This window comes from Lepidochelys kempii, chromosome 1 (assembly GCF_965140265.1).
Source record: "Lepidochelys kempii isolate rLepKem1 chromosome 1, rLepKem1.hap2, whole genome shotgun sequence".
Classification (NCBI taxonomy): domain Eukaryota; kingdom Metazoa; phylum Chordata; order Testudines; family Cheloniidae; genus Lepidochelys; species Lepidochelys kempii.
In genome coordinates this window covers 215,989,783-216,001,950 of record NC_133256.1, presented here as the reverse complement: position 1 = coordinate 216,001,950, position 12,168 = coordinate 215,989,783, and the positions used below count along the sequence as shown (strand labels likewise).

Sequence of the window (12,168 nt, the reverse complement as noted above, 5' to 3'; positions counted from 1 at the left end):
CAAGCAATGGAGGGAGGGGGGATGGAGTGAGCAGCGGTTGGGCCTCGGAGAAGGGGCGGGGTAGGGGGTATGGCAAGGGTGTTAGGTTTTCTGCCAAATAGAAAGTTGGCAACCTTATTCTGTAGCCCAAATTACTCTGTTGTTGTCATTGCTGGTGAGGGGCGAGCTAACCTGGGTAAAGTCCTCATTAACATTTGAACTTGTAAGCTAGCACTTTTCATCCAGAGATCTACATGTACATTAAAGGGGGGCATAAGCAGCATCTTCAGGATCCCCATATGAGAAATGGGGAAACTGAGGCACAGAGAAGTGAAGCCCAGTAGCACACAGCAGATCACTGACAGACCCAGCAATAGCAATGAGTTTTCTGGCCAAATCCCTGTACAGTAGGTCACTCTGCCCCTTTAGCAGAATGGCCATTCCCTACATTCAGATGTCATCGCACACAGCCATCCCTACATTTGTATCTCTCCATTACTGAGGGCAGCTGGTGACACCTAGATCCACAGACAGCTAGAGAGGGGGTTAGATTAAAAGCCCTGATCCACACTCCTCTGTAACTGCCTGCCAGTCTCCATGGAGGTACAACAAGCATTTCATCTGAGCTCCCTCCCCGCTGTTCAGATAATACAGCGAGGGGCTGTGGGATACACAAACATCAATTAACAGCCTGGAACTTTTCAAGCCATCTCCACGCCCTGCTGGGAGCCTGAACAAACAGCCCTTGGACAGCAATCGCTGCTAGCACAGAACTAGTTCCTTCGCTCCAGGTGGTGTCCTGGGTTCCTGGCTGACTGAGCAGACCAGCTAGTATGTTACAAAAACAAAATTAAATTCACCATCCTGTATGTACAAATTACAGTGTGGATGGATGGTCGGGGATTCGGCTGTCACACTAGCCCATGCCCTTTCATCAGTACCTTCTCCATTCCCCATCCCCGCCTCTCTGACCTGTGCCCTTCCCCTTCCCAGGCAGTACATGGTGCTAGTGCCCTTTCTGATCCACACCAACGTTCCTGAAAAGGTCTGTATCCAGCTGACCCACCTGAACGAGTCTGTGACGCTGAGCGCCACGCTGGAATACGCCGGGGCGAACAGGAGCCTGATCGCAGACGTGGTGTCGGAGAAGGACGTGTTCAAGTGCATCCCGTTCACGGTGAGTCTCTGACTCCCACAGGGTTTATTACCTGAGTCAGTAAGAGAGTGACAGCCTGGGACCAACCCCTGCAAGGCCTGACACCATCAGAAATCACAAACGGAGACAGGCTCAGGAAGGAGACATTCACGGAAAACCCCACAGTTCCTGCTGGCAGTGCTGTGGGTGCCTCAGAGGAGTGATCTTCAGTCGGTGCTGAGCTCAGTGCCTGGCACAATGCTGGGAGAGGCTCTGCTACAGGCTGTGGTGTGGCTGGCTTTGTTGGGTGGTTTTCTCTCTGAGTCAGTGCTAACCTTATGGCTGCGGCCTGGCCTCCCATTTCTCGGGGGGCTCCACAAGCCTCTGAGTGAGACTGGAAAGAAAGCCATGGAAGGAGGAGGTTACAGAACTTCCTCCAGACCATCAACGTCCTTGAGCTCATCTGGTGCCTCTCCCGGGGGCCAGTCCAGGATTTCTCCCTGCAGCTCTCAAGGCTGGCTGCGGGGACAGTAGAAGAAAATGGACCCAGCACAGAAGTAATGAATCAGATGTAGCTTCCCATTTTCCTCCATCACTGGGATCCACAGCTGGGGGGACACGATCACAGTCCATCAATCCCTTTGAGGAAGGAGCATAATGAGGGAAGAGAAATGACCCCCAATCTTGGCAAGAGGCAGCACAAGGGGTGATGGGCAGAAGGAAAAGCTGAGACTAAGACACTGGGGGAAGTTCTTAAGATATGAGCTACTGGGGTGGAGGAGTCAGAGACTCCTGGTTGGGAGGGGATGGCAGTGGGTGGCAGGTACCGTCTCCTCTGGAGGAGATGGTGGAGGCCCCATCACTGCAAAGATTCTGGCAGCATAAAGGAGACATTAGTGGGGATGGAGGAGAAGAGTCCTGCAAAACCAGGGTGAGGTGAGACTGGCAGAGCTTGGCTTTCTTTCCCCAGACCCCACAATCCCTGATTCTGGTAGGTATGTGGTGACCTTTTTGGTTGGGTTTCATGTACAACTCCAGCCTCCAAAGGCTCAGTGCAGAAGGGAGAGCCTCTAAGGCAGCGGCTCTTTTGCTGTTCTCCAGGTTCCAAAGTCCAGCAGCTCATCAGCAGCGTTTCTCACGGTGCTGGTGAAGGGGCCGACGCTGGAGTTCAGGAGCCGGAAATCGGTGCTGGTCAAGAACTCAGAGAGCCTGGTCTTTGTCCAGACGGACAAACCCATCTACAAACCGGGACAAACAGGTACAAGGAGTTGGGTGGGGAATTATATACAAGGCAGGAAATCCTCCCTGCCTCCCCAGAGACCCCACAACTCATCACCAAGTTAGTACGGCTGGCAATAAACCTGCCTTCCCACCGCCTCCCCGCTAGTCACAGAGGGGAGTGTGGTGCATGCGTCCAACCTTGCCATGTGTCCATGGATCATTGTATCTGGGCCAGGCATGCACACAGCAGCTGCCTCAATGACTGATGGTCCCTGTGTGAGTGGCTGCAGGTGTAACAGTGAAAATCTCTTCCTCTCTCAATCATGCCCTCTGCAGTTCTGTTTCGGATCGTCTCTCTGGACGAAGACTTCCGTCCTCTGAATGTGAAGGTAGGTCAGATCACTGATCAGTTTCCATGGCTGACTTGGTGAGCGCTGATGATGACCCTGTTAAAGTCCTTTGTGAGTCCTGAGGAACTTATTTCTATAAACATCCTTCTAGAGCCGTAAAAGCAACTCGGTAAATCAAATAATCCCATCTGACTCCCCACATCTTCTATGTGGGGATCAGTTTCTGCCATGATTTACACTCCATTCTCCTTCTTTGACAGCGTGTACATAGGACAGAATATGTCCCTTTATGGCACAATATGAATTATTATATTATATTACAATACTATAAAGCTGGCTAGTGTGTAAATGCACCACTGCCCTCTACTGGTTGGAATCTGAAATGCACAATTGTGTGTCATAAGGCTACTACTTTGTTGCCACAGTGGTCACAAAAATTGTGAATTTCAATAAAATCCATGAAATCTTGGATATGGCTGTAAAAACTCATTTGATTAGCCCCCAAACCAAGTGGTGTTGTGACCTGGCACATGGGAATGCAGCCCCACTCAGGTTGGGCCCGTCTGACCCTCCTTCTCCATCTGTGGAGGCGTGGACGGGCCAAACCTGAGTGGAACTGTGACCACATGCACCAGGTCCCAATGCCCAAAATGGGGAGTCGGGCTAACTACTGCAGGACAGGAGCTGCCGCTGCAGGGTGAGCACAGCATGCCCCCCATCACCACCCCGGGCCTCCCCTTTCAGCACCCTCACTATACTCTTTTCATGTTGATGTAGTGCAAACTACATTATTTGGTAACCTTGCCATAACTTACTGTTTTTTCTCCCACACCGCTGTTGTGAAATTTACTAAAAATTTCTGTGCTGAAATCGTAGCGTTAGCCATAGGCCTTATGTTGCGAACAGCTAACATAGATTCTTCTTTGGATTCCATGGTTGAGGCCTGGGCAAATGGATCAGAGTTCTGTGCCTTCTGCTGTTGCCATGAGTTTTGAAAGGCCATGGTGTATGGTAGAGTGACAGTCATGACATCAGAGATGGTCACAAAGTTGCTATAATGTGGAACCCCACAATGTTTTTCCAGAGTGACTGTTCAGAGACTAAATCCCTCTGAAGTGGATTTATGGACATCTACTAAAATAGCCAGTAATCCTGGCTCCCAAATGGGATCCTCTCCACAAGCAGCCCAGCTACAGAGGAGATTATGGGGTTGCTTCCTGTCTGCTTCCTGCCTCTTGGAAATACCCCAAGAGGAAGTAGGGTTAAAGAAATGTTTAGATGGGATGATCCTTGCTCTGAGATGCTGGGCCACATTCTGATCTCATTTGTACCACTGTCAATCTGGAACAACTCCACTGACTTCATGGGAACTGGAGTTGATGTGAGAGCCTAAATTGTGCATTAGTGCATTAGTAATGCCTTAGACTAAGACCAGTTACTGGGAGCAAAATTTGGCCAGTGAGGCTAAGCTGATTCTGAGATTGTCTTGGCAAAGATCTTGGGGAGGATGTTCATCTTTCCCCTGGAGCAGGGAATGGAAATTGTCCTGTTAGGATCATGTTGCCAGAAGTAAGTAAATTGGAAAAAGTCCAGAGGAGAGCAAAAAATAATAAGATGTTTCAAAAACCTGATCTATAAGGAAAGGTTGAAAGAATTGGGCCTGTTTAGTGTAGAGAAGAGACAGCTGAGGGGGGACCTGACAATAATAATCAGATATGTAAAACATTGTTATAAAGGAGACGGTGATCAGTTGTTCTCCATGTCCAAGAAGTAATTGATTTTGTTGGCAACAAGAGAGATTTAGACTATAAAGTAGGAAAACCTTTCTAACTCTAAGGATAGTTATGCACTGGAACAGGTTACTAAGGGAGGTTGTGGAATCCCCATCATTGGAGGTTTGTAAGAACAGGTTGGACAAACAACTCTCAGGGATGGTCTAGGTTAACTTGGTCCTGCCTCAGTGCAGGGAATGGACTAGATGATCTCTGGAGGTCCCTTCTGGCCCTACATTTCTGTGATTCTACAATTCTGTCCTACATGATAAATTGCTCACAGTTGGTGGAGCTAAGAACCTCCCTCTATCTTCTGTGTTACATCTTAAAAATCATAATCCTCTGTTTGTGGCATCCTTATGGGCCCTCTGACTATAGGGAACAGGAATTCGGGGCAGAGGGAATGAGCAGCAGGGCAGACGAATCTCCAGAGGCAAAAGATTATCATTATTCTGAAGGTGAAGGAGCATGCTAGTGTAACAAGGAGATTCTGATCACTTCATCTGATCTCAAGGAAACATAAAACTCTACCGGAGAAGTTAGTTCTTTGAACAGAATTGTAAAGAATAACTGTCAAAGAAGAAACCATTGGTCTTAACATGCAGAGCAAGATTGGAATAACTGGTTTCTCCAGTGCTTAATTTGTAAAGGTGCTGGGGGCTCAAACAATTTTTTTTTACGTGACGTGGCAAGCGTAGAGATGCCGGGGCTATTTACTGCCAAGCTAGAGATGCGGGGCTATGAACTGCCAAGCCTGGAGATACTGGGGCTCAGCCCTGGCACAAATTAAGCACTGGGCTTCTCCATTTGATCAAATCAGAGACTTTCAGTAGTGGCTTTAGGAACATCCTAAGGGCCTGATTCCCCAGTGCCGTGCACCTTGCGGCATCATTAACACCAGAGCAAAGTGGGCATAAAACGTCAAATGAGGCTTGTTTTGTGTGCCTCACTTTGCACTGGTGTGAGTGACAGCACCAGGGGTGGGCCAGCAGTGAGTCAGGCCCTGAGGAGATCACTTCTGTCTTGTGGGAAGGCATGTGACTGGGCCTCAAGACCCCTATACCTGGCTCTGTCACACCTTTCTGCACATCGTACACTGTGACCTAGCTGACCCGCCTCCACAACCTCACTGCAAGTTTGCATGTGCAGGAGCAGGGGTCCCTCAGGAGACATCCCAGCAGCAGGCCCCGCCTGATGCTGCAGAGCAGGACACAGAGAATTGAGTTGCCACCTGAAAGCCCTGAAAACCAGCAACTTTCCAAAGGGCCTCAGTGACTTAGAAACTTAAGTTCCCTCCCCACTCTGAACTCTGGGGTACAGATGTGGGGACCCACATGAAAGACCCCCTAAATTTATATTCCACCAACTTAGATTAAAAGTTTCCCCAAGGCACAAATTCCTTGTCTTTGGACGGTATCGCTGCCACCACCAAGTGAGTTAGACAAAGTTTCAGGAAAAGGACTACTTGGAGTTCCTGTTTCCCCAAAATATCCCCCCCAAATCCCTTCACCCCCTTTCCTGGGGAGGCTTGAGAATAATATAGCAACCAAATAGGTACACAAGGTGAACACAGACCAGACCCTTGGGTTTTTAGGACACTAAAAACCCAATCAGATTCTTAAAAGCAGAACTTTATTATAAAGAAAAAAGTAGAAGAAGCACCTCTGTAAAATCAGGATGGAAGGTAATTTTACAGGGTAATAAGATTTAAAAACACAGAGGATTCCCCTCTAGGCAAAACTTCAAAGTTACCAAAAAAAAAAAAAAAAAGGAATAAACCTCTCTCTTAGCACAGGGAAAATTCACAAGCTAAAACAAAAGATACTCTAATACATTTCCTTGCTATTACTTACAATTTCTGTAATTTTAGATTATCATTTCAGTAGAAGCTGGATTACTTTCTTGATCTCTCTCTTTGTCTCAGAGAGAACAACAAAGAGCACAAACAACCCCCCGCCCCCAATTTGAAAGTATCTTCTTTCCCCATTGGTCCTTCTGGTCAGGTGCCAACTAGGTTAATGGAACTGATTAATCCCTTACAGGTAAAGGAGGGATTTTATGCTACCCTTAGCTGTATGTTTATGACAGGGCCAGATTGCCAAAGGGATTTAGATGCCTAAAGTTGCAGATAGGCGCATAGTGGATTTTCAGAAGCACGTAGGCAATTAGGAGCCTAACTCCCATTGGCTGTGGTGGGAACTAGGTACCTCAGCTCTTGGAAACTCCTCTAGGTACCTGTCTGCATTGTTAGGCACCTAAACACTTTTACAGATCTGCCCCCAAGTCTCACTGAAAGTCAGTGGCTCTTTGGCTCCTAAGCCACAGAACTTGAAAGGTACATAGGTGCCTGACTCCCATTGAAATCAACGGGAGGTAGATACATAAGTCCATTTGTGGATCTGGCCTAAAGTGCCTAAATCACTTTTGAAAAAGGCTCCTATGATAAATGAAGCGGGGGGAGGGGAGTAGCTCCCTTTTATGGGCACCCAGCCAGCCAGTTAGGTACAAAATCCGTTAGTAGCTGTTCTCTACTTGCTTTACCTGTAAAGGGTTAAAAAAGCCCATAAATAAAAGGAAGGGAGTGGGCACCTGAGCAAAAGAGCCAATGGGAAGGCTAGAACTTCTCAAAATTGGGAAAAAACTTTCCCTTTGTCTGTCTGTCTGTTGTTCTCCGGAGAGAGCAGACACAGAGCAGCAATGCTGTAAGAAGCTTTAAACCTGTTATGAAAAATCATCAAATCATACCTTGAAACTACTTATCTGAAAACCCAGATATGTAAGTAGATCAGGGAATGTCTAGGATTAGGTTTATTTCTTTATGGCTTGTGGACTCCTCTGTGCTAACCCCAGGTGCTTTTGTTTTGCTTGTAACCTTTAAGCAGCACCTCAAGAAAACCAATCTTGATGCTTATTATTATATTTGCTCTTTTTAAAATTTAGCCATAGCCTATGTTCCAGATGTATTTTCTTTCTTTTCGTTTTTTAATAAAATTTACCTTTTTTAAGAACAGGATTGGGTTTTTGTGTCCTAAGAGGTTTGTGCATATATTGTTTAATTAGCTGGTGGCAACTACTGATTTCCTTTGTTTTCCTTCTCAGTTCTTCCCTGGACAGGGGCGGAGGTGAAAGGGCTTGAGGGTCCCCGATAGGGAGGAATTCCCAAGTGTGCCTTCCTGGGTTCAAAGGCATTTTTTGCATTTGGGTCATGGCAACATCTACCCATCCAAGGTCACAGAGAAGCTATAACCTTGGGAGTTTAATACCAGCCTGGAGTGGCCAGTATTAATTTTTGCAATCCTTGCAGGCCCTCACCTTCTGCACTCAAAGTGCCAGAGTGGTGAATCAACCTTGACAGCTCCTAAGTCACTTGGGTGGGTTTGACATTTTTATCCTGAATCCTCTAAATGCAAAACAAAGTGTTTAATTTCACAGCTGTGTTAAACTGACCAGTTCAGGCTCTAAAACATTAAAAGGCCCCGCTGGAGTTTCTCATTGAGTAACAGAGAGCAAGGGGCAGAGGGAAATGCAGAGACACAGAAATCCCCTGAACAGGGTAGATGAGCTCAGTGCATGTCTGACCTGTATTTCTAACTCTGCTTTTCCCTGTTTTCCCCACAGTTTCCACTGGTCTTCATCAAGGTAAGTGGCACGTTGATTTTTACTCTCACGGCCGCTAGCTGAAACCTGGGGTTGCTGAGGGGCCGGGGAGACTCCCGTGCTCCACAGCAAATGGGGTGTGTAGTGCGGTGTTCATTGTGAATGGGTAGTGTGGCCACTAGGGGGCTCAGAGCAAGGAAGTAAGGGTGAGTCTGTGGGAACAGGAAATAAGAGTCCTGCATTCACCCCACCCACCCTGGGTGATCATTGGATCATCTCAGCATTGGATCACCCTAGAGATTTCAGTCCTCAGCTGCAGTGCAGCATTGGAACGTGACCTGCAAAGGGGGAAAATGGGCCCGTGACCTTTTCTGCTTCTTTAGGTTGCTTAAAGGAGCCTGAAAAGGGTCTTTTGTGAAAGTGAGCCCTGGTCTGCACACAGATTTCATTCCAGTTTAACTGTGTCAGTCAGGGGTGGGATTTTATACCAAAATAGTTAAACCAGTGCAGCCACTAGCATGGGTCCAGTTATACCAACATAGAGGTGCCTTATACTGGCATAGCTCATTCCCTTTCTCATACAGAAATAAGCTATACTGGTCAAAGGCACCTTTATCCTGGTATAACTGTGTCCACACTAGGGGATTGAACTGGTGTCATTACACCAGTATAGCTCAAGCAGTACAACTTTTATATGTAGACGGGCCCTATGTTTGTTATTTCTGCCTCTTTTTCCATTAGAAGTTCAGATCTTGTCCACCCTGGAAGTCTCTGCGGGCACAAGAGAACTAGAGAGTTGATGATATGATACGAGTCCGTGGCAGGAAAACTGAACCCCTCAGATGGGAAGGGATCTTTAGGACTCTAATATTATTTAGGGTTGTTTGTTTTGTTTTTGTGGCCAGCTGTTTAATTCCAATGATTAAAAAACTGTTGGGATAAAGGCTGTCTCTGTTGAGACAGTGTGACCTAGATAGACAACTGTGGTGGGACTCAGGAGACCTGGGTTCTATTGGTAACTCTCCCACCCTTCTACTGGTGACTTTAAGAAGTAAGCTCACTTCTATCTACCTCAGTTTCCCCAGATGTGAAACAGGGATAATGATTCTGACCTCCTTTGTAAAGCGGGTTGAGGTCTATGGATGCAAAGTGCTAGGTATTTTTTTTATTGTTATAATTGTTTCCAACTCCCACCCCTTCAATTAAGATGTGGCCGCTCACAATAAATACATCTGAGATCTGGTGAGAAACCAGGGGAGATCAGACGTGGCATTCCTGCTATTTCTGAAGTTAAAACAATAAGCAGGGGGGCGAAAAAACACTTTTTTTTTTTTCATGTGGAAAAAGCTTTCAGGACTTCTGTCTATATCCATCATAAAGATGGCAAAGGCAGCACAAGCCCAATGATAAACCTTCTTTCCCAGCCTCCTCTGAGTCACATAGTCATTTCATCTCCAGATCCGCCTCACACTGGGCTACCCGCTTTTGACTTGACTTAAGTGTGGGGCCAACTCTCAATAACTGCGACAGCGCAGTGGGACTTGTCAGCTGAAGGTCCTTTCACCCACTCAGCCTTCGGTGTCACCTAGTGGGGTCTCTTGGAAACAGGGCCTGCTCTCTCCCCGTCAGCCATGAGAGGTCACTCCCCTCTGCCATGTACATTGGCCAAACTGGACAGTCTCTATGTAAAAGAATAAATTGACACAAATCAGACGTCAAGAATTATAACATTCAAAAACCAGTTGGAGAACACTTCAATCTCTCTGGTCACTCGATTACAGACCTAAAAGTGGCAATACTTCAACAAAAAAACTTCAAAACCAGACTCCAGCGAGAGACTGCTGAATTGGAATTAATTTGCAAACTGGATACAATTAACTTAGGCTTGAATAGAGACTGGGAGTGGATGGGTCATTACACAAAGTAAAACTATTTCCCCATGTTTATCCCCCCCACCCCCCACTGTTCCTCAGACGTTCTTGTCAACTGCTGGAAATGGTCCACCTTAAATATCTATCACTGCAAAATGTTCCCGCGCCCCCCCCCCCCCGCTCTCCTGCTGGTAATAGCTCACCTTAAGTGATCACTCTGGTTACAGTGTGTATGGTAACACCCACTGTTTCATGTTCTCTGTGTATATAAAATCTCCCCACTGTATTTTCCACTGAATGCATCCGATGAAGTGAGCTGTAGCTCACAAAAGCTTATGCTCAAATAAATTTTTTAGTCTCTAAGGTGCCACAAGTCCTCCTTTTCTTTTCACATCCCCCGTTACTTGGCTCAGGGATAAAGTGGGAATAAAATAAATCCTCTCCAGTCAGTCAGTCACCTGGGGCTATCTGAAGTAAATAGACTTTTGATGGTAGCCAAGATACAGAGGAGAAAACAGATAGAAAATGAAAGAGTGTGAAGATTAAACATGTTCCTGAGCAGTCTGGAAAGAGCACATCAAACTATATATTGCTTTTAGTTTAATCTCTTTGATGGTTTCTACTAGAGTTGGGCCTGAGCTGCAGAATTCAGAACCAGGTTAGGATCTAGTCACGTCAGACCTGGTTTGGTCCATTGCTTTGGCCTGTTAATCAATTTGTAATTAATAATACTCAGCTTTTACAGTGATGAAGTTTCAGGTCCAGCCTCTGGACCTGCCTTCAGACTTGCCCAAAACCATACTCAGGACCTTGTCTAATTTATTCAGATTGGCTTCCCACATTCCCCACCCCCCATACATATTGTGCATTGAGTAGCAGCCCAAAACAACATATTTAAGCCCAGATTAGTATTTCCATGGCCCATTTTCTTCCACATACCTGCATGGGGAGGGTTTTCTCAGCCCCATAGGTAACCTGAATATTTCAGTCCTCAGCCAGACCAGTTGCCAGTTCTTGAACTGCAAATATAACATTAAAGCTTCCAGGCTTTAGAAACTCATCACATCCTGCTGTCTGTGCATTGGTCTCTTAGCCTTGCTCTCTCCCACCCTCCTTGCCCACTCCATATGGATGTGGGCATGTTGATCAGGTGGGCAGACAATGGAATAGATTCGGTGCTGGTATCTGGCTGTTTAATTACACACTGTTTGCACAGGATTTGACTGGTTAATCCTTACAGGCTACTGGGAAAGTACAGAGCTGGCCACCAGGTGCCCTAACCTCAGCTATAGGAGAGGGAGATAATCGTATATATCCTGTATCTCTGCCAAACATTGGACTGCAACTGCCCTGCTCTGCAGCCTCATGCTGTGTAGACACCCTGCCTGTAAATGAAAGGTTAAGAGTCATCCTGTCTTAGGACTTTGTGCTCTTCTCACCTCTAGGACCCGCAGAGGAACCGCGTGTACCAGTGGCGAGAGGTGGAGTTAAATGGGGGCCTCACCCAGCTCTCCTTCCCCCTCACCTCCGAGCCCATTCAAGGCACCTACAACGTGGTGGTACAAAAAGAGACGGGGACCAATCTAGAACACTCCTTTACTGTGGAGGAATACGGTAAGGAAGGGTCCCACTTGTGCTGGGGTGAGGGGTGTTGGAAGCAGAAGCAACTGTCTGGGATTCATCCATTCCAGGCACAAAAATCCAGTTCAGGATTGTCTGGGGTATAGATGTGTGAAGAGTGATCTGAGGAATGGGCCAGGAAAACACTGGATACTTTAAGGGATCAGGATCTGAGCCCACATCCAGTGGTGTGTAGCTTTCTCTTCAGCGCCTGAACTGTCAGGGTCACTGTTCACTGTAAGCCTGGGCGTATCTGGGTCTGAATACAAAAGCCCATCCCTTGGGCCTATTGGATTTGGGCTGTGATTCCAGTCTCAGTACAATGCAGCTTTATATTTGTGTAGGGTCTTTCCTACCAGTTGTGTGCAGTATATGGTACGGATGCAGAACAAACTATGTGAATGCTACATTACAGTGGCACAGTTTGCTTCCCCTGTGCTCTGCCAATGAAACTGGCTTAACTCACCTCTCCTTTCTCCCCTTCTCCCACTCTGGTCTTCACACCTTTGTCCTTGCAGCCCCTGGCACCCAGAACATCTTCAAACGTTCAAAATAAATAAATAAAGACACTTTGGCTGGAGATCAAGCCTGGAAAACATCAGCCTCAAAGGGCAAACTTTTGG

The 12,168-nt window shown here is 46.8% G+C and overlaps 1 protein-coding gene across 3 annotated transcripts in view; it reads left to right on the top strand.

Moving 5' to 3' along the window:
- The window catches only part of LOC140898777 (alpha-2-macroglobulin-like), a 57,890-nt gene that overhangs the window by 5,671 nt on the left and 40,051 nt on the right, over nucleotides 1–12,168 (top strand). For all 3 annotated transcript variants that reach the window (XM_073313165.1, XM_073313156.1, XM_073313174.1), the window contains exons 2-6: nucleotides 973–1,156; nucleotides 2,216–2,372; nucleotides 2,672–2,724; nucleotides 8,076–8,096; nucleotides 11,371–11,539. In XM_073313165.1, the coding sequence (XP_073169266.1) occupies nucleotides 973–1,156; nucleotides 2,216–2,372; nucleotides 2,672–2,724; nucleotides 8,076–8,096; nucleotides 11,371–11,539 (584 nt within the window). The remainder of the gene's footprint in view (nucleotides 1–972; nucleotides 1,157–2,215; nucleotides 2,373–2,671; nucleotides 2,725–8,075; nucleotides 8,097–11,370; nucleotides 11,540–12,168) is intronic.